Source organism: Miniopterus schreibersii, assembly GCF_964146895.1.
Source record: "Miniopterus schreibersii genome assembly, chromosome: 16".
NCBI lineage: Eukaryota > Metazoa > Chordata > Mammalia > Chiroptera > Miniopteridae > Miniopterus > Miniopterus schreibersii.
Genome location: NC_138116.1, coordinates 33,168,238 through 33,195,733, shown reverse-complemented (window position 1 = coordinate 33,195,733; position 27,496 = coordinate 33,168,238). Strand labels below are relative to the sequence as shown.

Below are 27,496 nucleotides of genomic sequence, written 5' to 3'. Positions count from 1 at the left end.
AATGCCACCATAAGAGCCAGGCCGTCCTGGAGGGTCCCCTCCATTCCCTCTGGCCCAGCTAAGCCATCTTGCCTCCTGCTCACAGAGCCCTTCCCCCAATAGGAAACCGCTCTGTCTCCCTTACCCCCGTCCCGCAGATGGCTAAACTCCTGACGGCCATTCAAGGCCTTTCTCCCTGGTGCCTCCCCTAGTACGCACCTCGCCTCAATCCCCCGCCCTCGGGAGGGGCGCTCTTGCCCCTGCCAGGCTGAAACTGAAGGGGACAAAGGGTTTTCTGGGAGAAGCACCCGTACCCTCCAGGACCCGCTAAGAAACCCAGGCCGCGCCTGGAGGAATTTGGGGTACTCCAGCCAGCCTGCTTCGGGACCTTGGGGGCGTAGAAGGCCTGGCTCCGCTGCTGGGGGCAAGGCCCCTCCGGCGCCTCTGGCCCGCCGAGGTCCCACCCCTCCAGGAGCGGGGCGGGAATCCCGAGCTCTGATTGGGCAGCGCCGGGAGGCCGCGCGGTCTAACCAATGAGCGCGGGCCCGGCGCGGCGGTGGGCGGGGCAGCGAGCGCTGCCTGGAGCCGCGGTGCTGGCTGTCTGAGCTGGGCGATCCCCGCCCGGGCGAGACGGGCGGGGCGGGGCGCGCGCCGCGGGAGCGAGCCTGGCCGCCCTCCTGGCCGAGGAGACGGTCGCCCGGCGCCGAGGTAGGGGTCTGCGGGGAGGGGACATGGATCGGGGAGAGGGAGGGGACGAATGCCTGAACGTCTGCGGGGAGTCTGCAGGGGAGAGGGGTGGTCTGCGAGGCCGTGTGGAGGTCTCCCCCCTATATCTGCGGAGCCGGTCGGGTCTCCAAGGTGCCTCCCGGAACCTGCTCTGCCCGCGTCGGCAGCGGGGACCGCATCTATGCGGGCGCCCGGTCATCTGCGTCCTTTCCCCAGCTCAGGTCTACGGGACTGCGTGCATACCCGGCGCACTACCCACCTCCGCCCCAGCTCTTGGTGGGAGGCCGCGTCTATGCGGAGTGGGCCCAGACGAGTGCACCCATGTGTGGATCTGTGTGGAGCGCTCCTCCCACACGCCCCTCCCCTGAGTCTTCCTCGGGGAGCTGGGGTGGGGGGCGGGGGACGAATGGGACGGGTGGGGCTCGTAGCTTTAGCTGCGCAGTCCTCCCCTGGCTGGGGCTGGGTGGAAGGGGGCGGTGGAGGCGGGCCCTGCAGCTTCTGGGGACCAGACAGGTACAGAACTCGTGTCTCAGAGGGCGCACACGTGCGCGGGGACCTGTGTGTGGTGTTTGGAGGCTGGTGTCACGTGGACACTGGAGTGTGCCTCGGCGTGTGTGTGTGTGTGTGTGTGCGTGTGTGTGCGCGCGCGCGCATTACAGGGCTAGAGTGGTGTGTGAAGGCGGGTTACACGGACCTTGGCATCCGCCTGTCCCGGAGGTAGGCGTGTGTGTCTCGAGGGTACAGGGGTGTATAGGGAAAGTTATGTCTCAGGTCACAGGACTGCACCTCCGTGGGTGCACAGTGGGTTGTATATCTGCCATGTGGGCCCAGGAGTGCAAGAGGAGCACACAGCTTGGGTCCTTGAGGATCCCAGGGAAGATGCCCTGGCTTCCCCCACAGCCCTCACTCCTTCATTCAGCACATACAGATTGAGCACCCACTGTTTTCCAGACTGTGTCCTAGGCCCACAGACTCTGGTGATACCTACTTCTTCCTTGGTCTCTCGCCCTCAATCCCCACAGCAGGCAGGGGTATCATTTTGAACCTTATTGGACTGAGTCATTCCCCTGCTCAAAATCCTCCTCTGGTTTTTGAAGCCCTTCTGGTTTCTGTCGAAATCCCGCCCCCCCCCCCAAGCTAATCCCTGAATCCTCGCCAGGAAACAGCTCTCTGTCATGCACAGTGTGAACTCCCATCCTTTCCTCCTCTGAAATCCTTACTCAGTGGTCATGAAAGAGCTCAAATGCCACCTCTTCCAGGAAGCCTTCCCTGAGACCAGGCACAGTGAATGACAGGGCTTTCTCATCTAGGTATAACTCGGATCATCAATTCCCTCTCACATGCTGGACACCCCATTCCAGCCACATTGGCCTCCTTGCTGCTCCTCAGACAGAGTGAGCAGTGTTCCACTTCACAGCCTGTGTAGTTGCTGGTTCCTCTGCCTGAAAAGCCCTTCCCAGATGTCCACACTGCTTTCTCTCTCACTTCCTTCAGACTCTGCTCAAATGATGCATCAGAAAAGCCTTTCCTGACCACGCTGTATGAATAGTACCCCAGCCCCTCACTCTTGATCCCCTTGCACGGTTGTATTTTTCTCCATAGCAGCTACCACTTGACATATCATATGTTAATTACAGGCTTTTTTGTTTGTTTTTCCTTGCCCCCAGTAGAAATTAACTGCATGGAAGCAGGGACTTTATATTTTTGGTTCACTGCTTTATTTCCCAGCACTCAGCACGTATAGCAGGTGCTCAGTGAGTATTTGTTGCATGAATGAATGGCTCTGGATTTGCATCCCAGGATTTGTGTCCCTAGCTGCTCCCCAGCCTGTGAGCCCCCAGTCTAAGGCTAGGTCTCCTACCCTTCTGTCCCAGATTCCAAGTTCCTGGTCTGGGAGAACTGTGACTATATTTGCATGATAGATACTCCCTCTAATAACTGGTGTGGAGGGTGAGGTGGGGTGCAGTCAGGATGTGAGCCTAGAGGTGGGAGCCGAAGCAGTTGGGAAGAAAAGCGGAGGACTGAATCTGGACTCTTAGAGAGGATCAACTTGGTGACCTCCCCCATCAGTGGGGAGACCTGGGAGGGCTCCCAGGGGAGATGTCTGAGCTGTCCTCCGGCAACAAAGGAGAGGGAGGTGTGTTCCTGGCAGAAGGCACAGCTTGTACAAAGGCCTGGCAGCGAACCCAGTCTTTAGCTCAGGAAGCTGCGAGTAGTGTGGTGTGGCCAGAGTGGAGAGTAAGTGGGGGGTGGGGGGAGCAAGGCTGGGTAAAAGGGAGAAGATGGGTGATGAGGGTTCCTGGGTTTCTGGCCTGGGAAAACTGGGAGAATGGTGGTGCCATCTCTGAGATGGGAACAGAGGAGAAAGAGCAGACTTGGGGGACATGCTAAGTTAAATGGGGGCCCTGTTGAGTCTGAGCTGTCCAGAAACATGGAGGGGAGGAGACAGCTGGCTGGAAAGACTTGGACTGGAGACGCAGACGTGGTGTGGAGATGAAGAGGTGCACAGGTAGAGGGTGAGGCCTAGAGGCCATAAGTCGAGGTACACTGAGGATGCGCTGAGGGTTGCCGTGCAGAATCGGGCATAACCCACTTTGGTGCGTGGGACCTCCCCAGGGGTGGTGGAAGGGATTGTCCTCGAAGCAGGCATCCTCAAACACGACTTGGCAGCAGATGACGCCCAGGCCTCCCTCAAGGGGAATGAGTCATCCCAGGCAGAGGCGGGAGCCACCAAGGGCACCCTTTGCCTGGGCTATCCAAACACTTGTCAAGATCATAAACACGGCTCATCAATGTCAGGGCCACCTCCTGTGTCTGGCCTGGGTAGCTAGACCACCTCCTTACATCTTTCCCTTCTGCCTAGTCCTCTGCAAGTGAGGGCCATGTCCTCTCTGTCTGGATCGTAGCTGGTCCCCTGCTCAACCTGGCCCTGGGGTTCACAGCAGCTTCCAGAATTCAGAATGAGGCCCAACTGGTTCCTGAAGAAATGCCAGCCAAGGCTACTTGAACCAGCTGTGAGGAGGGCAGGATCTGCCTGCTCTGTCCTGCTCTGGGCCTTCTCTGAGGGACCCAGGTGGATGGGACACATCCTAAGGAGAAGGCTTGGCCAAGCAGAATCTGGAGCTAGAGTTAGCATCCCTTGGGAATAGCTGGACACCTGGGGGTGGGGGACCCAGCCTGAGAGGAGGAACCTGAGGGGGTAGTGCCAGGCCTTCCCAGAGCCAGGAGACAGATATGGGGTTGCACTTTGTACATTAAGGCTCTTGCTTGGTGGCTTCTTGACACCAACACACCCCAGTCCCACATTGCTCGGGCACAAACTGCTTCACTATCCACAATCTTATCCATTTCCTTTTGTAGCCCTGGGAGTTGGCAGGATGGTGGCCATCTACCTGATTCACATATGAGGAAACTGAGGCTCTAAGAGACTCAATGACTTGTTTAAGACATCACAGCCCCAGCCTGTGAGGACAGGATTGGGGTAGCTTTTCTCAGTGGGGGAAGGCCTGAGTCTGACCATTCTCAGCTGCAAGACTAGGCTGGACCCTGGGAAGCTCCCCATGCCCAGAGGAGCCCTTGCTCTGCCCTGGGCCTGGGTCCCAGCCTCTCCATCGTTCTCTTTGCCCATGTGGCCCCTAGTTATCTGCTGAATCGGTTTCTACAAAGCATCTACAGGGCCTAAGCTTGAGGAGGGCTTTGATCCGGAGGAGCCCCCAGAAAGACCTCAAGCTTGCCCAAGACACACAGCCTAGCCCAGAGGGCAGCCCCAGGCTGGTGAACAGGTGACATTGTGGGAAGTTCAAACTTGACCTGTGTTCAGGGTCCCATGGCCCCCACAGTGCACATGATCGCACTTATACACCCATATAGACCACACTGATAGATTTCAGTCTCCATGCAGACGTGTGCCTCTGTGTGGACCCCCCCCCCCACAGACACACAGACACACACCGTCACCCCAGGCCCACAGCCCTGTTCATACACATTCTCTCACGTGTGGACACAAGCCCTCACATGCACAGCCTCAGGCGACAGGCCCCATCGCCTGGACACGAGGCAGGAACCTGGGGCCTCCTGGGCCCCCTCCTGCACAGACTTGCTTAGTCACCTGAATTTGATCCAGGCGGGAAGGAGGGTGGAGGGCCTGACGTCAGCCCTCACAGCCGCCTGTGCCGCCTGCGCATCCATCTGGGTCACAGTGTGTGCCAGGCGATCACAACAACAGCAGCACAACAACTCACTTTTATGGGGCTTCCTTCATAGCAGGCCCAGTTCTGAGCCCCGCATCGCATTCACGCCTTTACTCCTCACAACCACCAGCTCAGGGAGCTGAGACTGCTAGTAACCCCATTCTGCAGATGAGGAAAACCCAAGCACATGGTGCAGCCACCTGTCCATGGGCTTGCAGCCAGGAAGATGCAGAGCCTAAGCCAGGTTACAGGCTCCGGGCTGAAGCAGGAGGGCTCTGCCCTGACTTGTTGTGTGACCTCAGGACCATCCCTGCCCCTTGCTAGGCCTCTTTCCCTCTCTGAGAATAGGGGAAGGGAGATAAAGGAGGATGGCCTCTGGCTGGGGTAACAGCCTCAGGAAAATTATGCAAATGTTATGGACTAGGGCAGCCTTTATGCTCTTTGGGTGGTGGCTCTGTCCCTTGGTGCCCACCCTGGACCAGAGGGCAGGAGCTTCTGACACTGATTCATGCCCTACCATGGGCTGGGGCCTTAGGCTTGGTGGGATCCCTTCTCTGAGGCTGTTTTCCCAACTGCCTAATGGGGACAGGGCTGTAATGATCGCTATGGCAACAACTCATTCATTCAACAAACACTTATCAAGCTCCTACTGCCGCAGACACCGCTGATCTTATGGAGACAAGGCAGACAAGAGCCCTAATGGATAGAGTTTATATTCGGGTGGCAGAAAAAGGGCCTGCAGAGTGAGGACAGGAAGCAGCAGAGTGGGCCACCTACAGGGAGGAGTGGGTTGGGTGGCCCAGGCTTGGAGGGCTCCCTTTAGCTTTGGCTTCTTCCTTCCTACAAGCGGCCTGATAATTTAACCCCATTCACTGCCCCCTTTCACCTCCTCCAGGGAGGCCTCTCTGATGCTCCAGCCCTACTCACTCCTTTCTCATCTCCAGAGAGGCCTCCTTTGACTTTAGCCTCACTAACACCCCCCATCCCCTGCAACACACACACACACACACACACACACACACACACACACACACTCCGTCTAGGTGGAGCCTCCATGTCTTTTCCTGTTACCAATCTGGATTCCCTTCCCCCTTTCTTTCTGCATGTCAGCATCAGCTCCACCACTTTCAGGCTTCCACTCATGCAACACTGTGTGCCAGGCACGGGGATCTTGAATGCACCCTTACTCACGATCCATCTCCATGCCTTACTGTATGTAGCCCTAGGGAATCTGGGAAGGGAAGGTCTTGCATCCATAGTACAGATGGGGAGACTGAGGCTCAGAGTCAGGAAGGAGCCTGCCCATGGCCCCACAGTAGCTTGGCAGGAGGGACTGGACCCCAGCCCAGGCTCCTTTGTGGCAGTGGACTCCAGTGAGCCCTGCCTCCTTGACATCTGTCAAAGTAAGGTGATGGGGGAATGAGAGGGTGAAACAGAGACCCCTGTTCTCCAAGTCACTGTACGGGGACAGAGGAAGTTACCACCAGACCGGAAGGACAGAGGGTCAGGGGCCCACTCACTTCCTATTCTTGAGAAGATGCCTAGTTTGGCCCAGGAAGGGGGTGGGGCATGGAGTTGGGGTGGGGCCAACCCTTGGCCTGAGGAGGAAATGGAGTCCCAGCTTGAGTGTCAATGTTCAGCTTGGGGTCTGGCTTCAGCCCAGGACTGTGGTCAAGGGTGAGGGCTAGGGCTGGAGGTTGGTGGTTGGTTCAGGGTTCAAGTTCTTGGCCTCCGGCCTTTTGGGGGCTCAGACTGCAGTAGGGTCAGGGTGGGTGCAAGGCCAAGCCAAGGGGAACATCTCAGCCTGAACAAATATGGCAAACATTTCAGCCACACAAACTGGAAGGAAAAATCAGTAAAAATAAGGAATGACATTTTAGTACTGTGAAGTTTCTCTTGACAGCCACCAAAGCATCAGCCCCCTCCCCTAATGGACCCTGTCCTGGGCTGCAGGCTCTGCTGGGGCAGAGAAGGGAGTAATGGGAGACTTGTCCTGTGGACCTGGAGAGACCTCCCTGGAGGAAATGAGAGAGGCTGGACCCCCAAGGAAGTCTTTCTGGAAACAGTGAGAGGGGTGGAGGTAGGGGGCTAGAATATCAGAGAGGCCTCCCTGAAGGAGGTGAGTGGGTCTGTAGCATCAGGGAGGCCTCTGCGTTACCAGCACCCAGCTCAGCTTCTAGGCAACAGCGTTGGAATGCTCTACTGTTGAGGGGTGGGGCTGGTGAGTCACTGGGCTGTCTGCTGGATGTCGGCCTGAGCTGACCCTCAACTCTGTTTCTCCCAAGGCTGCTAGGCCTCCAGTGTTCTGCCCGTATGTCTGTCTGACTCCAGAGCATCAGACTCTCCCTGCTTCCCTGTGAAGCCAGCAAAGTGGATGTGAATGTGCCTGTTTTACAGATGGAAATACTGAGGTCTAGAGGGCTGGTGTATAGCAGAGCCAGATGAGTTCCTGGAAATCCTTCAGTTTGTAGGGACAGGCCCAAGTTTGCATACTACCAACCCAAGCGGAGGGAATAGGCGGGGCAAAAGCATGGAGGTGGGACCCATAGGGTTGTGGCTACAATGGGAGAAGGGCCTAGAAATCTGACCTCCTTGCTCTGGCCAGAATTGAAGCGTTTTCTGCCCTCATTTCTCAGGTTCCCAATAAGGCTGCACAGAGGACCCCTTGATCGTGGCAATGGAGGGGGGCCCAGCAGTTTGCTGCCAAGACCCTCGGGCAGAGTTGGTGGAACGAGTGGCAGCCATCGATGTGGCCCACTTGGAGGAGACAGATGGTTGCCCACGGTCTGCCAGGAATGGTGTGGAACCCCCACCACGGGCCAGAGCTGCCTCCATGATCCCCAGTACTTCAGGACTCCCTCTACCCAGGCCCAGCCTCTCAACTAGGAAGTTGTCTCTGCAGGAGCGGCCAGCAAGAAGCTGCCTGGAGGCCCAGGCTGGGCCTTACACCACAGGGCCTGCCAACCACATCTCCCCACGGGCCTGGCGGAGGCCCACCATTGAGTCCCACCACGTGGCCATCTCAGACGCAGAGGTTGGTGGGGCAGAGCTAGGGGGTACTCATGGGCTTTTTAGTAGTCCCCAGTGAAGACCCTTTCCATTCCTATCCCTGCCACACAGCTGTCTAGCTTTTGGTTTGCATACCCCTAGAGTCGAGGAGCTCACTACCTCACAATAAGTCCTCTTCCCACCCAGGGAAACTCCAACTGAGCCAACCTCTGTGTCCAATAAGTCCCACCATTCCTACCCCCACCCAGTCCAGGTTTTGGAAATAAACACCTCCCTTGCCCCCCAAGAAGTCCTCAGAGATTTGAAGACAGTGTCCTCCTACCCCAAGACTTCCCCAGCTTGAACCCCTACCTCTAATCCTGCCTCCTCAAATCTGCTCTGACTCAGAAGCTGCCAGCATGCTTTCAACCTTGGCTCCCACTGGCTCTGTCCTTGCCACTTAGATCCGAAAGTGAACCTGAGCACTGAGTAATCTACAACCTTCAGAGGCTGAGCTTTCTATGCCTGGGCCAGGGCTCTGGTCTCTTGTCCCTCTTCCCATCCTTCTTGTCCATACAATCTAGACCTCACATTCAACTGCTTCTGGGAATACTTGCTCATGGGTTTCTTACAGATTTGGGTCTCCTAGACCCCAGCATCGAGGCAGGAGTCAGTGCATTTTTCCTTAGCCATGGCCCTCCATTCATGAGGCTTTTTGTCATGGTGTTGGCACCCCCAGGTTTCCCCATCCCAACTTGAAAGGTTGATGAAACCTGGGGTCTGGGAGTGAGGGGCCTGAGGCCAGGTTTGATCCCTGAGCAGGGATCAACGCTGCCTCTGGATCAAGCTTTACCTGATGCTTCCTCTTTTCCCCCCAGGACTGTGTGCAGTTGAACCAATACAAGCTGCAGAGTGAGATTGGCAAGGTAGGACTGGGGCAGGCCAGGAGCAGTGGGAACTTTATGAAGGCAGCCTGTCAGCCAGATCTTCTGCTTGGTACAATCCCTTCTGCCCCGGGAATGTGAGGCAGAGGCAGGAAGGCCCAGGCCTGGGAGTGAGGAAAATTTCATCTTTTGCAGGAAATAACTGATGTGGGCGGGGTGTATGGGAAATAAGTCCTGATTCCTGACTCCCCAGAGTTGGCTTTCTGTGTGTGTGTTTTTAATATGTTTTTATTGATTTTAGAGAGAGAGGAAGGGAGAGGGAGAGAGAGAGAAACATCGATGAGAGAGAAACATCGATCGGCTGTCTCCTGCACACCCCCTACTGGGGATCAAGCCCACAACCCAGGCATGTACCCTGACCGGGAATCTGACAGGCGACCTCTGGGTGCATGGGACGGTGCTCAACCAGCTGAGCCACACTGGCCAGGGCTCTCCAGAGTTTTTGATGGAAGACAAGGAGGAACTGGGGGAGGCATGGAGCTGCATTGAGCCAGGCAGGCAGGGGCAGTTACCAAGGCACAGGAGCCCCCTCTCCATCTGCCTGAAATGTAGTGGTGGGGGTGGAGATGGGATGAGGGAGGAGAGGGCCAGAGCTGTTCAGGCTCCCTTTTGCCTGAACTAGCCCTGGGGGAGGTTGTTCTGTCCGGGCGGAGCTGAACTGTGCCTATTCGCAGGGTGCCTACGGCGTGGTGAGGCTGGCCTATAACGAAAGTGAAGACAGGCACTATGTGAGTCTGGGAACAGGAGGGAGGTGTTGCTAGAAACCTGGGAGGTGGGCAGGAGCTGTGTTGGGAAGATAGGGGACAACAGTGCCTCTGAAAGGAGTAAACTCCCTGTCCCTAGGGGTATGCAAAGGAGGTGAGCTTTTTAAAGGCTTTTTGGAGAATAAGGGGGAGACCTACACTCAGATGTGGCTACCTTCTCATCCAGCTTAACCACACCCAGCCATACCCTTAGTGCTGGTGGCAGGTGTCCATTGTACCTTTCTGGACTCAGTCCACAGGTAACCAGCCTGTCCTACCCCCTGGTCGTTGCACACAAGTGACATTTCTGCCCCTCCCTTCTCAGGCAATGAAAGTTCTTTCCAAAAAGAAGTTACTGAAGCAGTATGGCTTTCCACGTATGTATCTAGTGGGTCCTGTGCTTGGGGGCCCCTAGCCAGGGGGCAGAGGAGGAGGAGACCTCAGTCCCTAGCTAGGTTTTGTTAGGACTGGGAATGGAGAGAGAACAGCGTGAGCAAAGGCCTGGTGGTGGGCACGCGCTTGGTGGGTTGGGGACAAGACCATGGTCTTGCAAGATTTTTGCTTGAGGCTGGTTGCAGGGCAATGGTGAGGCCCAGACTTCTGCAACAAGGGCTTGCCTCCCCTTCCTGGCCACAGGTCGCCCTCCCCCAAGAGGGTCCCAGGCTGCCCAGGGAGGACCAGCCAAGCAGCTGCTGCCCCTGGAACGAGTGTACCAGGAGATCGCCATTCTGAAGAAGCTGGACCATGTGAATGTGGTCAAGCTGATCGAGGTAGGAGGTGGTGGTGAGTGGGTGGGTACCTGTGCCCGAGTCCTGTAGAGCACAGACCCTCTGAGAGAGCAGATGTGGTGAGGCCTCCAGGGACACAGCTGGACTTGGGGCAGGGACCGCAGGGAGGCTTCAGGGGTCCATTCAGGCTGGTCTGGGATGTTCTTGAGGTTTCACTGAGGGTGGGTGTCAGTGATTTCTGAGGCCTCATCGGTCAGTGCCTGTGCAGTCCCTGCTGCATTGTCCGGGGTAGCTGCAAAGTATCCTGGGGGTCCTGGGGCTGGTGAGGACAAGGAGACCTGGAACTCTTACCCCATGCCTCCTATCCCCATGTCTGCTCCCTCTGACCAGGTCCTGGACGACCCAGCTGAGGACAATCTCTATTTAGGTGAGTGACCCAGCTCTTACTGGGGGTCTGACCAAGGGCTCCTTGGGGATTCACATGGCCTTCAGGGGGCAGGGAGGAAATACATGTTCCCCAGCTCTGGATTGCATTGCCCAGTCCTGCTGAACCAGGCTCAGAATATCCAGTGAGAGTCAACAGATATTTCCAAGTCCCCACTCTGCTGATCAGAGGGACAATGGAGATACAGGAAGCAGGCTACATGATGTGGGTTCCCAGACCCTGTCTAATAGCTCGGTGCCTCAGTTTCCTCACCTGTAAAATGGGGGTAATAATGGTATGTACCCCATAGGGTTGATGTGAGGAGTGAATGAGTTACTACATGCAAGACGTATTAGCTGTTAATGCTAATGTTGTTAAATTAAGTTCATGGTGCCTAATTCATGGCTGGGCTTTAGATGCCCTCAGGAAAAGAGGCAGAAGGAACGAACATTGGCTCACGAATTAGAGGCCAAGGCTTTAGTCTCCACTCCCTCTCCTACCTGCCTATCTGCTATGACCTTTAGGAAAATGTCTGACCCTTCTGAGCCTCAGTTACCCTACCCTTGCCCAGTAAAAAGAGTCCATGCTGAATCAGAAGAGGCAGGTCCACAGTAGAACCTATTCTTACCCATTTACCTCCTCTGATACCATGGGACCCTGTCCTGTCCCTGCCTCAAGTATCCCTGGTTGCCTGCACCCTCTACCACCCTCCAAAACAGGGAGGGACCTTGGCATCCCCTGCTCTACCAGCCTGGCTGCACCTTACCTTCTTTTCTTTTCTTTTCTTTCAGTGTTTGACCTCCTGAGAAAGGGGTGAGTTCCCCGTTCCGATCAGGCAGGTCAAGTCTCATCCAGGCCTTCTTTTCCCTCCCTGTGTCCCTAGTCCTAGGATCTGCTACTCTAGGAGAAAGCAGAGGCCCAGGCCCTGCCCTTGGGAAGCTCTGGTCTCGGGGGAAATGAGAGACCAAGAGGACAGTTCTTTGAAGGAGGTCAGTGAGGCTGGAATAGTCAGGGAGGCCTTGAAGAACTGGAAAGAAGATTTTGATGGAAGAGGGAGAAGAAAAGAGTGTTTCTCAAGAAAAAGTATAGAGAAGGGACTCAACTCTTACCTGTATTCAAATTACAAAGAGTTCTTTCAGCTTTACAGGTTTGTGAGTGAACAGGTGGGACTCCTTTCACTCCCATTTACAAGAGGGGAAGCTGAGGTTCAGAGCAGGTAAGTGACTTGCCCAACATCACACAGCAAGTCACTGATGAAACCCAGGGTTCTAACTCATGTCTGCCTTATTTGGCCTTCTCGGGATATTTGCAAAGCAGCAGACATGGCATAGTGGGCCTGGGCCTGGGTGGACTGGGGGCTCTAATTTCTGAGACCTTGAATACAGGCTATAGCTTGTCTCTCTGCTGGCGGACTTCCTAAAGACCTATTTGGGGAGGAGGCAAGCAAAGGTGTCCCTTTATGACTCAGGGGATTTCAAATGTTTTGTTTTTTTTAATTTATTGATTTGAGAGAGAGAGACATTGATTTGTTGTTCCACTTATTTATGCATCCATTGATTGATTCTTGTATGTGCCCTGACCGGGGATCAAACCCTCAACCTGGGCTTATCAGGATGATGCTCTAACCAACTGAGCTACTCACCCAGGGCCTTTCAAATGTTTTTGACCTCCATTCAAAGTGAGAAATATAAGTTTCACATTGTCATTTATATCTGTAGCTGAAACCAAAGTTTTACTGAACAGTATATATCCTTATTACATATGATATACTCTGATATATTCTACTTCATTAAAAAAAAAAAAAAAGCATTAGGGTTCAGCTTGGGGTAGTCACCTATTAAATTGATTTCATGACCCTATATTGGATCTGGACGTGCAGTTTGAAAAACATTTCTCTATATGGCATCTTTGCATCTGTTTGAGGGTAGATAATTAAGTCCTTAGAAGAAGGAATATCAAGCCAATCAGAAATTAAGATAAAGCTAATTTGAAATTATAAAGGGATATATTTGTGTTTGTGTATTTTTAAAATTTTATCACATATGGGAGGAAATTCTGGGAATCTGAGCATAGAGGGCTCCCGGGAGGTCCCAAGTGACCTGAAGGTCCCAGCCCCTTTTCCCCTTCACCTGGAACACCCCTCTGCCCTTCCTCTACAGGCCGGTCATGGAGGTGCCCTGCGACAAGCCCTTCCCGGAGGAACAAGCTCGCATCTACCTGAGGGACGTCATCCTGGGCCTTGAGTACCGTGAGTGGGGGCTGCCTGCCTGCTGCCTGGGACTGGGGATGAGGGACAGGGGAGAGGGGGCGCACCCGAGGGGGCGGAGCCCAGGCTGAGAGGGCTCTGAGCAGTTGTTGTCAGTCAGCGCTCATCTGCCAATCAGCTTCAGGTGGGGGCGGGTCATAGGTTTGGGGGCGGGGCCTAAACCTCGGGAAAGGAAAGGCGAAGGGGGTGGCGCCAGACTTAAGACCAGCGGCTCCAGAGTCTGTCCTGTCATGCAGCCTGCGGGTGGTGGCCAAGTGTGGGTTTCCTGGGAGGGCCCCTAAGTGATGAGAGCTCAGGAGGGAGGATGTGAGCTTCGCTTCTGTCTCCGGAATTCCTTTATTCACTCATTTGCTCATTTATTCTTTCATTTTATGAATAGCTGGGGGCAGGTAGATGACAAGGACCCAGATGTGACCTCAAGGATCTCACAGCCTAGTAGAAGGGACAGGAATCTAAGCAGGCAGATGATACAGTGTGGTGTCTGCCAAAGCTGGGGAGGCACAGGGGCTGTCAGGGCACTGAGGGCCAAGGGAGGCTTCCCGGAGGATGGCACTTGTGACCAGGGTCCTGAAGGATGAGTAGGAGTTCATTGGCCAGGCTTGAGGGACAAGTGGGAGAAAGTACAGCAGGCAGAGAGAACTGCGCGGGCAGAGGCACGAGGGGAGTGGGCATGGACTATTTGAGAATGGGGAGAAGTCAGTCTGGTTGAGGCATGAGGGCTGGGAATGCCTCCACAGAGGACATTTCGTGACTTCATTCTATCGCATTGTGAACTCCGAGGGCTCTGAGTAGTGGAGAGGTGTGATAGGATTTACGTCTTAGAAAGCTCTGAGTAGCAGCTGTGTGGTGGCTGGATAAAGGGTGAGAGGCGGCCAGCTGGTTAGGGAGGAGGCTGTTTCCACAGCCAAGTGACAGATGGTGAGTCCTGGATTAGGACAGTGGCAGTGGGGAGGAGACACGAAGGAGGTGGGGCAGCCAGCACTCGTCATGGATAGGGCCCCGAGATACCTAGCCTTCTGGCCTGGTTTGAGAAGCAGGAGTGGGGCCCATCTCTCTAAAATCTTAGCTTGGTTTGTCAGGAGCATATCCCTACCATGGAGGAGCAGGATGAGGCGACAGGAACCAAGACTGTCTTTATGACATTTGAGCCACTCCAGTGCCCTCAGATTGATATTCTCTTTGTACATATGGGGAAACTGAGGCACAGAGAGAGAGAGGAAGGCTTTGCAGAAAGTCCCTAGCAAGGGCCTTGAGGTATAGGAAGGGGGCATTGCACCCTGGGTATGGTCAGTGGTGAGCACCACCCTGTACCAGCTTGGCCTCCACCCAACTTCCTATCCCGGGACTTTCTTCTCAGTTGAGCTTTCATCTCTCATCCTCTATCCCCACCACCAAAAAACAAAAACAAAACAAAAACCCTAACGAACGCCATCTGACTTTTGAGTAAAGCCTCGTCAGTACCCAGCTAATCAAGGTGAGAGCTTCCTGGGTGGATTGGTGAACACAAGGGGCTGCCCAGGCAGGTGAATGGAGGCAGGGGATGCCGAAGACCTGCCTGGTGATTCTAGTCCCTTGAAGGGAGAATGGAGGCAGCCCAGGAAGGCTCTGGCCGGAGGGTCCAGGCCTGATTCTTACAGATGGGGCAAGTACAGTGATGCAGGTGTGAGAAGCAGTGGGGTCGGAATATATCTTAGAGGTTGGGTCCACAGGACTTGCTGGTGAATTGGATATGGAGTCTGAGAGACAGACCTGAGCAATGGGTACTGTGCTATTAACTGAAAGGAAAAGACTAGAAGAGGAACAGGGATGGATTTTCTCTTTTGTTTGTTTGGTGGTGGGGATTACCAACAGAGAAATCAAGTTCTGAATTAGAAGTGTGCTTGAGAAATACTGAGATATGTATTGAGACATCTACTGTATATCCATGTGGATAAAGAGCCTAGAGTTCAGGGAGGAGGCCAGGGTTTGAGAAAAGAATTTGAGACTGCTTTCCATGGTTGAATATACAGCCCCATGAGACCCTGTGCTCTCATAGGTGTGTTTCAAACCCCTTGCGTGCGTTTGGTACACATGTAGTCACTGTAGGACGACTGGTTTTGTTGCTGTTATATAACACTCATTCCCTTGGCCCCCAGCCTTCCTCTCCTCCTCCTCTCCCCTCTCCTGTTTCCCTTTCCACCCTTCCTCATCTCCAATGTCCTGGGTCTGTAGGTGCAGGGGAAAGTATTTGCTGAGGGGGGAGCCTATAGTGGATGGCAGTGGGGTGGGGTCAGTGCCTTCTCTCAGCCTGAGCTGCCCCTCTCTTCCCAGCAGTGCTGAGCCCAGGAAGCTGGGTGAGTTCCCAGCCTGCTAGAGAAGGCCGACCCTTACCCAGCCATGTGCATCCCAGCAGTCCCAAGGTCTGGGATGCCCTCCCTCTCTGAATCTCCTTCAGTCCAGAGTCAATAGGGCTGAGGCAGTACCTCTGCAGGATACCCCACAATCCCACCCTAAGTCCAAGGAGCAGGAGCATCTCTGCCCAGGCTGTGTGGGAGATGGGACTAGGGAAAGACTTTGATAGGCTTTGGGCCTGCAGACAGTACTCACGTGGGAGAGCCAGAGATGCCTATGAACTCCCCTCCCCCAGTGTCCTCTGACCTGCCCCCTCAGTATCAGGTGCCTTGATTGCCATGGAGATAGTCCAGTCCTGGCTCTGCTGCTGGCCGCCTGGGCTGGCCTCAAGCCTTCCCTGCAGAGTGGAGCAGAGGGCCCTGGAGTCCCCTTCCAAGGTCCTCAAGAGAGGAGCGTGTGTGTGTGGGCTCCTCCTCACCTGGTTTGAGGCAGGCTCCCCTGGCTAGGTGGGGGGTCTGGGCTACGGTCCCCAGGCCTGCACTCTAGCTGCCTCTCCCTGCAGTGCACTGCCAGAAGATCGTCCACAGGGACATCAAGCCATCCAACCTGCTCCTGGGGGACGATGGGCATGTGAAGATTGCCGACTTCGGTGTCAGCAACCAGTTTGAGGGGAACGACGCTCAGCTGTCCAGCACGGCCGGCACCCCAGCGTTCATGGCCCCTGAGGCCATTTCTGATTCCGGCCAGAGCTTCAGTGGGAAGGTGACTCCCAGGGGCTGGGGTTCAGGTGAAGGGGTGGAATAGCTTGCAGCGAGGCCTCCTTTCCAACCTGAGGATGCCAGGGTTCCCTGTGTCTCAGGGATGAACACCAAACACAGTCCCCTCTCCTTCACGCTTACCTCTTCCTGGAGTCCGACAAACTCCCCAACTTTGGCCTCCTCTCATGTTCTAGCAAAATGTCCCCAGATCTCTCCTGCCAGCTGCTCTGTGCTGAGTCCTAGACTGGGCTGTGGAATGGACAGAGCCCAGACAGCCCAGCTCTCTGCCCTTCTGGAGATGGTGAAAAGGCAGGAACGCTCACGTGTGGGAGTCGGAGGCTCCCCTCAGACTCCTTGGACATGGCAGGGTTTGAACTAGGCTTTAGAGAATGAGGTGGAGGTGAAGCCAAGAGAGCATGCAAGAGAACCTAGGGGCACAGGCTTGGGGCGCGGCGGGGCTTGGGCAGCACTAGGGCCTGGAAGTTTGGGCCTTTTCCTAGGTGAGAGGCAGTGGGCAGAGCTTTCTGAGCAGGGGGCCACAGTCGAGTGTGTCCCCGACACAAGCCTATTCTCAGCTGTGGGATGCTGGCTGCCCCACTGCACTTCCGAGGAGGCGGTGGCTGGGAGGCATTTGGATGCCTGCGTGGGGTGAGGGTGTGGAGCTCAAGAGAGAGGTCAAGGGTGTAGGTAGAGATTTTGTCTTAATTTTCAATTTTGATATAATTCCAAATTTACTGAAAAATTGTAAAAATAATACCAAAGAACCTCACATATATCTTTTTGCCCGGATTCACCAATTATTGACATTTTGTCCTATTTACCTTTTTATTTTATTTTTATTTTTTATTTATTTATTTATTTATTTATTTATTTATTTATTTATTTATTTATTTTTAACATATCTTTATTGATTTCAGAGAGAGGAAAGGAGAGGGAGAGAGAGAGATAGAAACATCAATGATGAGAGAGTCATTGATCGGCTGCCTAGCCCGCAACCCAGGCATGTGCCCTGACTGGGAATCGAACCCCGATCGCCTTTTTACCCTATTTACTTTTTTTTTTAATATATCTTTTTTATTGATTTCAGAGAGAGGAAGGGAGAGGGAGAGAGAGAGATAGAAACATCAATGATGCTCTCATCATTGATCAGCTGCCTTCTGCACGCCCCCACTGGGGATTGAGCCCACAACCTGGGCATGTGCCCTGACTGGGACTCAAACCTCGATCTCCTGGATCCTAGGTCGATGCTCAACCGCGGAGCCACACTGGCCGGGCCCTATTTACCTTTTCACTACCTCTCTCTATATTTATGTATAAGGATAGGACATTCCTCTGGACCATTTGAGAGTTGAATCGGAGCCATCCTTCTCTCTTATCATGAAATACTTCAGTGAATATTTTTTAAGAACAAGGACATTCTCTTATATAACCTCAGTACAATGATCAAAATTAGAAAACTTATCATTGATATGATTTGCTCACTGGTTGTCCTAATACTGTCCTCAAAGCCTTATCTTTTCCTGGCCCAGGACCCGATCCAGAGTCCATTGCTTAATTCACTTGTCACATCCCTAATGTCCTTTAATCTAGAAGAGCTCCTTGGCTTCTCTCTCCCGACCTTGACATTTTGAAGACAACGGGCCTGTTACTTTGTAGAATGATGTAGCTTGTGTTTGTCTGCTGTTCCTGGACTGGATTCAGATGAGGCATCTGTGGCAAGAATATGTAGGTAGAGATTTGAGAATCACTTGCATAAGAGAGACAGCAGATACCAGGAGAGGAGGTGGGGTTCCAGAAGGGAAAATAGAGAGAATACATGTTAGAACCGGAGCGTGGGGGAGCTGGGAGCAGTTGTGGAGGTGGCCAAGGGCCTTGGCATGGACAGGTGCTGTTTCTGGGTCAGAAAGAAGGCATATGGTGGCTTCTCCAGTGGGTCATTTGGACGAGGAATGATGAGCTGGTTTAGCGAGTGTAAGTGCGATACAGGCCATCGTTTCTGCAGTGCATCCGTGTGATGGGTACAGCAAATGTGACCCATAGATGAAGGAAGTTTTGCACCTGTTGAGCTGAAAATATATCTAAGGGAATCAATGGGGGGAAAAGGGGGACATTTGTAATACTTTCAACAATAAAGATAAATTTAACAAATACATATATATACACACACATATATATACACACATATATATATACATATGTGTATATACATATATACATATGCATATATATATATATTTATATAGTTTTGGGCCTGTTCCAAAGAAACTTGGAATTCCTGAAGGGCAGGGGCCCTGTTCTGGTTATCCCTGTGTCCCAGTGCTCAGCACAGAGTTGGGCATGGAGTAAAGGCCTGGGAGTATTTGTTGAGTGAATACGTGACTGAGGAAGGAGGTTCCCTGCATACTCTCTCCCACAGCCCACTGGAACTGGCTCAGCAAGGGGTGTTGGTTCATTCTGAGGGACTGATATGCACTGTTTTCGTTCTAGGCCTTGGATGTGTGGGCCACCGGGATCACCCTGTACTGCTTTGTCTATGGGAAGGTGAGTATTGGTGGGCTGGCACCATGGTGGGCCCAGCTGAACCAGGATGGATGACAGGAGCAGGCCCTTCCTTTGTGTCCTAAAGTAAAGTAACATTTGAAAGAGGCCACTTGCCTCAGAGAAGACTGAGGGAAAAGAGGCTTTTTCTGTCTTTCTCTTATTCCCTTGGGAGGGGGTTCACGTGAAGGAGTTCTGGTACAGCAGACATCCTGAGGGTAGGTCTAGATGATGGAGTCGCCACCTCTCCAGCTAGAGTGCTCCCTGCCATTCATTTATTCGCACACAGTCATTCATTCATTTAACAGATTGTTTTTGACTCCTGCACTGGGTCAGGCTGGGCCTTGGGGACACCCAACACTGACTTGGCTAAGATCCCTGTCCCCAGGTGCTCCCAATCTAGTGACTGCATTGAGGGTCAGGAAGGAACCTCAGTAAGCATGTTCCCAAATCCCAGGCCCTAGGAATGGAGGCCTCTCCACAAGTGGCTGTAAAGCTAGTGGGTACACCCAGCCTCCTGGTTTCCTCAATGACTTCTTTGTTCGGTCATTGTTTGTTGAGCACCTACTGTGTGCCAGGCCCTGAACAAATTAGACGAGGTTTCTCCCTGCTAATGGTGTCCCAGAGCTGTCCCCCACTCCTGAGAGACAGGGCTGGTCTCCAGCACCAGTGAAGGCCCTGGGCCTACACCCTGCATCTGCTTCTCCCTCAGTGCCCATTCATCGATGATTACATCCTGGCCCTGCACAGGAAGATCAAAGAGGAGGACGTGGTGTTTCCTGAGGAGTGAGTTGTCCACCAAGGGGGCTCCTGCCCACCCCCAGGGGGGCGTGTCTTTAGCAGAGCTTTTGCCCTTTGAAGGTCCCACCCTCGCCTGCAGATTTGGAGTTGGGGGTGCTGCTCCCTGGGAGGGGCCCTGAGCGGATAGAGGGCTGGAGCGGTGGGGCAGGGCCTCTGAGACACCTGACTGGATGGATCTCGTTGTGCAGATGGAGCTCTGAGGCTGCGAGTGGGGCGGGGTGACCTGTGTCACACACTCACACCGCCCCCTTCACTGAAGGCCTCCGTAGGGGAAAGGGCACCACCCCCACAAAGACCCTGGACACACAGGGAACCTCCCTCTCCCAGCCACAGGATGGGCGGGGGCTTCAGGATGCCAGTGTGCTGCCCCGTTTCACAGATGGAAAAGTAGAGTCTCCGGAGGAGTGTTATCAGTGGGTGGGTCTGGGATTTGAAGCCAGTCCCTCCTCCCTCTCTTCCTTTGTGACTTGGGAGGGGATCCTGAGGTCTCTGAGCCCGGAGGGGCTGTGTAAAGAGGCTTCCCTGCTCCTCCGCAGTTCCTCTGATAATGATGTTGGCTATCAGGGCTCCTCAGTTTTCAGGGCACTTCTATCTGCTCAAAGAGCCCAAGGCAGGTCACAAACCAACCTGGCAGTTGTTCTCAACGACCCCTACTCCCCCGTGCCCAGTTTCTGTCTGGTCCCCAAACCCTCCCAAGTCCAAGTCCACCTCTTATAGTCTCTTGGCTGCATTGTGACCTGTGCACCTGCCTAGTTCAGGCCTCAGCATTGTCCAGCCACCTTCTCTCTGGTCTCCCTGCTGTCAGCCTCCAGCCATCCAGCCACCACAATCAGGCCAGGCTGACCCTGATAAAGCACAATAAATCCCATCCTATCTTGTGCCTCAAGTTTTTGTGGGGCTCCCCAGAGCCCACAGGAAGAGACAGCGCCCTGGCACTCCAGGACCTCTGGGTTGTGCCACCACATCGCCTCCTTGCCCTGCAGCACTAGCCAACTGGTTTCCGACCTTTCCTGCAATTGCCTGTGCCCCGTGCCTTTCCTCCTGCAGTAGCCCTGCCAGGGCTGGCGTTCTCTCCAGCCCGGGCATTTTAAAGGGGATTCAGTATCTAGGACAGCAGAAGGCACCAAGGCCAGCAGTCCTAAGAATGGGTTCCTTCTCTACAGCTTGGAGGGTCAGGCTCCCCAAGCATGTTGGTAGCAGAGAAGCCTGGAGTTTGGGCAGAGACAAACTCTCTGGGCAACCATGTGCTAACCGCTCACCTCTCTGGGCCTCGGTCGCCTCTGTCACCTGAGAATCTTTCCTGGCCACCTTCCAGGTGGGGGAGAGGATAAGATGATGAGTGGCAGTAAAGGTGTCTTGGTGTCCCAGGAAGTGACTCTTCACATTATCCTCACCATCTCTGGCACCCGGGGGGGGGGGGTGTCTGGTACCCCTGGAACTCTGTTTGTGGCCTCTGCCTCCCAAGGGAGACTCAGGGAAGAAAGATGTCCTGAAACTGTCTCCTTCCGCCCTGGCATCCTGGGGGTGCCCTACCTGCTGTCGGAGAAATGAGGGTTGCGTGTGGCTCTTTCCTGGGGTGCTAATCAGGGACCCCCCCAGAGCAGGGTGGGGAGGGAGAGGTAGGAAGGAAAGGATACTCACCAACTGTCTCCCCCTCATCTCCTTCCTCTCTTTAGGCCACAGGTCAGCGAGGAGCTCAAGGACCTGATCCTGAAGATGCTAGATAAGAACCCCGAAAGGAGAATTGGGGTGCCAGATATCAAGGTGGGGGAACCATAGATCTCGGGCTAGGACACAGCAAACAGGCCTCAGTTTCTCCTGTGGAGAGCCCTACCCCAGGACATGTGCATTGGGTTTGAGTTTGGGCTTTGTGGACTTTGGGCTCCCTCAAGGCGATTGCAGGTGGAATGCCCGTGGTCCTTTGCTGGCCGGGTGTCTGTGCCTGTGGCCCTGACCCCTCCCCGCCCTCCCAACTCCACAGTTGCACCCCTGGGTGACCAAGAATGGGGAAGAGCCCCTTCCCTCGGAGGAAGAGCACTGCAGTGTGGTGGAGGTGACCGAGGAGGAGGTGAAGAATTCGGTCAAGCTCATCCCCAGCTGGACCACGGTGGTAAGAGGGTGAGGGGCAGAGGCTTCCCTGCCCTGGGAGGGCCGGAGGGGGACGTGGCCACTGCCTGAAACTAGCTCTGTGCTGGGCCTTGGGGGCGGTTAGAAGGCTGCCTGGTCTGCCAGCCTCCATGCTAGGCCAGCGGCCTCTATTCTTCTGGAGGCCCATGGGGAGAGGCCCCTTTATTCAGCCTTGTGGTGGGGACACCAGGAGGCTTGGCAAGGAGGCTTTGTAAACTGCCGCCTACAAAGTGAATGATTTAAAGAAACAGACTGCCCTTGCTGAGTGCCAACACTCGCTGTGATTCCAAGATGTATTTCTTCCCCCCTCCCTCCCTCCCTCCCTCCCTCCCTCCCTCCCTCCCTCCCTCCCTCCCTCCCTCCCTAACATTTACTGAACTGCCATTTTTCAGGTACTGTACTAGGTGCCAAGGTTCCAGGGAGCCTTTGAATTATAGAAGCAGCCCAGGTCCCCCCTACATGTCAGTCAGTTAGGCCCCACCTGTATGCTTCCTTCATTCTCATCTCCCATTTTAGTTTCCTCATCTTCCTCTGGACACCTTCCATGTTAACAATTGGAAGTCACTAGTGCAACCCCTGATGGCCATTTGGGGCTTTTGGAAGGACATAGCCTGTCCTTCACTGGGGTGTCACAGCGAGTGAAGGCAAACATAAGGCCAGGAGAGAGCCAGGCCGTGCTGTGGGTGGGTCAGTCCTGCTGGGTCCAGGCCCCTCTGGGCCAGCTGGCTAAAGTCCTGTGCTCTGTAGAGCTCCAGGGTTCTATGGGGTCCCTGGAGCTAGTCACCTCCCACAGGGTCCCTATGGCCACTTCCCTGGTCTTAGCTTCTGTCTTCCTTCTAGGGCATTAGAATAGCCTCCCAAGCTGCCCCCTGCCTCCACTCTCACCTTTGCCCTTAGCCAGGGTGGTCCTGGTGACCTGACCATGGCACTTCTCAGCTCAGACCCTGCTCTCTCAGGCTCACATATCACTTAGAGTGAAAGCCCTGACTGGCCTGTAAGACCCTGCACAGCCTGCCCACCCCCATATCCCCTGATGACCTCATCTCCCCTCCTCCCACCATTTTCTGGGCTCCAACCACATGCAAAGTAAGGTGCTGGCTACAAAGCCCAGGGCCTTTGAATTTCTCTTCCCTTCCCCCGACGCTCCTGCCCAGCCATCCACAGGGCTCCCTTCCTCATTCCTTCAGGTCTTTGCTCCAAAGTCACCTTCTCAGAGAGAAGCGAGCCTCTCCTTGTGCCTTACCTAAAACTCCAGCCTCCTTTTTCTCGTGCCTGTTTTCTTTCTTTCCATTAACTACCGTATATTTTACTGATTTGTCTTATTTATTGTCTGTCCCACCCACTAGAATATGAGATCCATGAGGGCAAGAATTTTTGCACCAGTGTGTCTCACCTGTGCCTAGAACAGTGTCTGGCATGTGGTGGGCACTCAATAAATAGCTGTTGATTGATTGATTGAGTGAGTGAGTGAGTGAGTGAGTGAGTGAATGCACCCCTGATACTGTGCGTGGGTGTGAGTTTGTGCGTCTGTGGGCAGGGGTGCGGAACTGTCCTTGCTGCAGGAGGAGGGACAGAGTCAGAGAGCCAGGGTGCAGCAGCCTCTCCTGGCATGTCTCCCAAGCCACTGCGCTGCCCGGCACAGCCTCTCCTCGGCTCCATCCCCCCAGCCTCAGCGAGTCAGAGCAGAGGCTGCCAGCGGCTTTGGGAGCCTGGGGCCTATGTTCCTCATGCTGACTGACGGACGTGCCCTCCCCAGATCCTGGTTAAGTCTATGCTGAGAAAGCGTTCCTTTGGGAACCCGTTTGAGCCCCAAGCACGGAAAGAAGAGCGATCCATGTCTGTTCCAGGAAACTTACTGCTGTAAGTACCAGTGGGCTGAGACCTGCGTGTCACTTCCTGGGGTGCGGCAGGGGTGGTGGCACATCCCTCCACTCTCACTGTCATCAGGCTGTGCGGGCTGAGCCAGAAGCCTGGGGACTTGGCTGGGTCTCAGAGTAGGACCCTTCTGCACCTCTTTCCTCAGCCCACGGTAGAGGTTTGCAGCTAGGCCTCCTGTCTGCTCCTCATAGAAGGATGGCTGGCCTGTGGGGGGAGGGCCCTCCTGCCAACTCTACAGCCCGGGCTGTGCTAGCTGCTTTCCTGACTGGTACCTCCAGCCGTCGCTGAGGCCATGGGCCTAGTCAGCGCCCTGTAAACGCCTGTTCAGCAAGTAAGCTCAGACAGGCCGGCTGACCAGGCCAGGGAAGAGGAGCCCTCCTTTGCTGAAGGCTCCCTACTGCGAACCAGGCCTGTGCAGTCACCACCTGCTAGAAGTCAGGAAAGCGGTTCCCCAAACCTGAGAGCCTCGTCTTCAGCTTGTCCATCTCCCACTACAATAAAAGGCAGTGTGGGAGGCCAATAAGGTCTGCTGGAGTTTGCCCGCAGACCTGCAGACAGAGAGCCATGAGAGGGTCCCGGACCCACATGTGGCTCTGGGAAGCCGGTTGCCTCCCTCTGGCCTGTGAAGGGAGCTGCAGGGAGGAGGAGCTGTGTGTCCCGCCAGCTGCGTGGAGAAGGCGTGCTCCCCAGAGAGGGAGCGCCTGGCACGAAGGAGTCCTTTCAAGCGTGCCATCCAGGGCCCCAGACATGGGTTCTGTGTGAGGCCACCCTCTGTGAGTGGGCTCTTTAGAAGTGCCAGGTCCCATTGTTGTGGACAAGCTGGTGTCTGCTCCCTGCCAGAGGTTGCTTACCCTCAGGGATGTCCGTATACCACCCTCTTGCCCTCTTCTTGATAAACTTTCTGGCCAGTGAGGGGTGGAGCCTGGGAGAGGCCTTGATGTCACTGAACTTCCTGTTCCCTTGTCTCTTCAGTATGTTGGCCAGGGCTGGGGGAGGGGCTTCCCTGGGCTCCTCTAGGTCTGCAGGCCCCGGTGCTGGAATTGGGCTTAGTGTCGGGGATCATATATTTAGCAACCAAATGGAGTCACTTTTGAGAGTGAAAGAGGAAGCTATTACTAACTGCGCCGGGACTACATGCGTAGCCAAAGCCATGTCAAGCAAACCTGGACATCTGGTCACACTAGCTCAGTGCCTGTGACTCAGCTCCCCCTCGTGGTGGGACAAGCCAGTCACAGGCTAAAGGCACATTCGGTACCTACCTCGGATACGCCTGGCACAGGGCTGGACTGCAAGTGAGGAAGGCAATCATTGTTTTTATAGATATGTTAATGGGGGGACAGGCCAGTTTCCTTGGGTTAAGTATTGGGTTTAGTACTTTCTAGCTATAAAATTCTATAATTCTGTGACTCAAATTTAATTTTGAAAAGCAGGTTGTACGTCATAATAAGAGTCCCAAATTTGTCCTTGATCAACTCTGTTTTTTATGTTTTGGGATAATTGTTGAAGCTGTACAGTAGAGTTAAATGGTATTGATTCTTTTTTAAGATATCAAAACCTGTTCATTGGTCATTTGAAAAAGAAAGGTCTTAGGGGGAAAATCAGATACTGGAATCTGTTGAATATGTGACATCAATGCAAGACCGATGGGTAGACTCTACCCTGCGCACAAGAGAAAGAAAATGCAAAACCAAAGCCCCTCTATTCAGGACTATGGAGGCTGATCTAGGCTGGCATGCAAGGCCTGTGAGGACGCAGGGAAGTCAGCTGAGTCAGATCATGTGAGGCTCCAGAAGGCAGGCTGGGAAGTCTAGACTTCATCTCTGGGCAGTAGGGAGCCATGGAGAGTTATAGGCCGAGATTTGGGGTAGGGAGACCAGGAAGGGGCCACACTGCAGGGTGGTGAGCTTGGGGAAGTGGATGAGGGGGGATTTAAGAGCTGACGGGTATGAATGCCTGTGAGTGTGTGAGAATGTCCTTCCTGAGTGCAGGCTCTCACCCCCGAGGTCCTTCTGCCCCTTGTGTCTCCTGAACAGGAAAGATGGGTGTGGTGAAGGCATCAAGAGCCCGGAGCTCCCCGGTGTCCAAGAAGATGAGGCTGCATCCTGAGCCCCTGCATGCGCCCAGGGCCACCCAGCAGCACGCTCATCCTGCGCCTCCAAAGGCCCACCGCTCTCATGCCGACAGCCGCCCCTGCGGGCAGGGGGCTGGGGACATGGACCCTCTCCTGGCTCCCCTTCCCCCGTCATGCTGCATGACCTCAGCATGTGTCCAGAGACAAGATCAGAACGTGTGTCACCTGGGGTTTGGCGGGCAGGGCTCCCTTGAGGCATTTCTCCTGGTCTTGGCTCTCCCTGGTGAGACCCATGCTGTGGGGAAGGTAGGTACACACAGTGCCTTAGAAACCCCACTTGGCTTGTCCGCAAGGCCCAGAGGCAGGAGGCAAGAAACCAAGATGGCAGGTGGAGGCCTGGCTGACCACTGCAGAGACTTCCCCCTGGGGGCTGGGCAGGCCTGGCTCCGTGCCACACGCACATGGAGGGGTGTACCCTGCCACCTCAGGGAGCTACTGCCAGAGCTCGTGTCTGCTGAGAAAACTGTTGTGGAGTCTCTGAGTCCCTGATGGGTCATTCTGGGACCTCACTGGGGCAGGGACCAGTATTGGAACATTCAGATTCATGTTTTGTTCTTTTACTTTTGTTTTTAACATGGGGAGAAGGGGGTACAGAGACCTGCTTGGGAACATCAAATGACCTCTCTAAAGTTTTGGGTGGCTCCTAGCGCACCCCACCATTATTTGCAGCCAGGAGAGCTGAACTGACCTTGCTGGATTGTGTTTCACACTCAGAGAATGGGTTGAATTAAAGATCTGAGCAGAGACCTGGACCAGGATCACCACCTCTTCCCCACCTGCATCACTCCCTCCGTTTGTGGCTCCTCAGAGCTGTGGCTGCAGAAGAGACGCCCGGGGTCCACGTCACCCGAGGACCCTGGACTCACAAGGCTGTGGCCTTGCAGACGCAGAAGTAACTGGAATCCATTCCCTAACCCTACGCTGGCCTCCCCATCTGGCCCCAGAAGGTGCCCCCACATTCCTACGATGAAGGACAGACTGCCCAGGCTGGAGGGTGCCCTAGGAGTGGGGCCTTGGTGAGGTGAGCATGCTGGCAGGCGGCCATGGAGAGGTGGCCCTTCCGCCACTGCCTCGGCCCGAGGACAGTCACCATTCAGCCTGCGCAGAGCTGAAGTGCTGGCGTGTGTGTGTCCACTCGGCCAGGCTGGAGCAGACGTCATCTCTGGGACCACTTAATTGCTTGGTGTTTACTGACCAAATGTTCAAGAGACTGACCCCCAAAGGAAAGGGAAAGCAGGACTCAGATACCTCCCCTGAAAACATGGGCCAAACGGGGTTGCAGTCGCTGGCGTGGGTTTCATGTCGCAGGAGGACTTGTGTTGAGAAGGGAAGGGAGGCCGGCTGGAGGAGCGCCTGTGTCCGCGCATCTCTGTGCCTGTGGGTGTACATCGCCTCCGCGCACATACGCATGTGCGTGGCCATCCGCTGCACAGCACACGCATGTCTTGCACTGGCACATGCATCTGAAATATAGTTTCTATGTCTATTTAAGGCTATGAGCAGAATGTGGCCTGTTATCCATGGTCCACATTTCTCCCCAGCTCATCTCCACTAAGACATTGTAACCCAGGGCTTAAAAGATAATTCGGTACTGTTTTTAAGAACACTTTTATAGAGTTCACGGGAGGCCAGGTCACAGATCAGCAAGGTTTTTCTGAACATCTCTTTGCTGGGGCCTGGCAGGTGGGGCTTCAAGGGGGTGATATCTGTTGGACTTGCCCTCAAGGAGCTCAAAGGTGAGCCTGGCCTTATTGCCCAGATCACAGCCTGAATGGGGTGCTTACCCCATCACTGAGGGTTTGGTTGGCATCATTGTTTTTGAATGTAGCACAAGTGATGAACAAACTCCATAAGAGTGTTTTAAAAATTAACTTCTCAGGAAGTGAGTTAAAAACAATAAAAGCCCTTTCTTGAGTTTAAAAAAACAAAAAAGTTTATATGTAC

The 27,496-nt window shown here is 54.4% G+C and overlaps 1 protein-coding gene across 2 annotated transcripts; it reads left to right on the top strand.

The window, feature by feature from the left end:
- The first annotated feature begins 544 nt into the window (after positions 1-544).
- Positions 545-27,496, top strand: CAMKK1 (calcium/calmodulin dependent protein kinase kinase 1). Of its 2 annotated transcripts, XR_013997368.1 has the most exons (17): positions 545-687; positions 7,532-7,929; positions 8,762-8,809; positions 9,502-9,555; positions 9,896-9,947; positions 10,207-10,340; positions 10,689-10,725; positions 11,514-11,535; positions 12,882-12,970; positions 15,882-16,081; positions 18,565-18,618; positions 19,328-19,401; positions 21,093-21,180; positions 21,398-21,526; positions 23,300-23,403; positions 25,455-27,145; positions 27,409-27,494. XR_013997368.1 is itself a non-coding variant. In XM_081115803.1 (16 exons), exons 2-16 carry the CDS (start codon positions 7,573-7,575, stop codon positions 25,525-25,527), a joined length of 1,515 nt encoding a protein of 504 aa, XP_080971929.1. In that variant the 5' UTR covers positions 545-687; positions 7,532-7,572; the 3' UTR covers positions 25,528-27,496. The 2 variants fall into 2 exon arrangements, 1 of the variants encoding a protein (XP_080971929.1); XM_081115803.1 differs by having other exon boundaries at positions 25,455-27,496.

Bases quoted from the DNA above. Each gene is read 5' to 3' on its own strand.
- CAMKK1 (XM_081115803.1), top strand. From the start codon at position 7,573: ATGGAGGGGGGCCCAGCAGTTTGCTGCCAAGACCCTCGGGCAGAGTTG. The intron at 9,948-10,206 runs GTATGTATCTAG...TCCTGGCCACAG, and splicing joins GAAGCAGTATGGCTTTCCAC to GTCGCCCTCCCCCAAGAGGG. The intron at 18,619-19,327 runs GTGAGTATTGGT...CTTCTCCCTCAG, and splicing joins ACTGCTTTGTCTATGGGAAG to TGCCCATTCATCGATGATTA.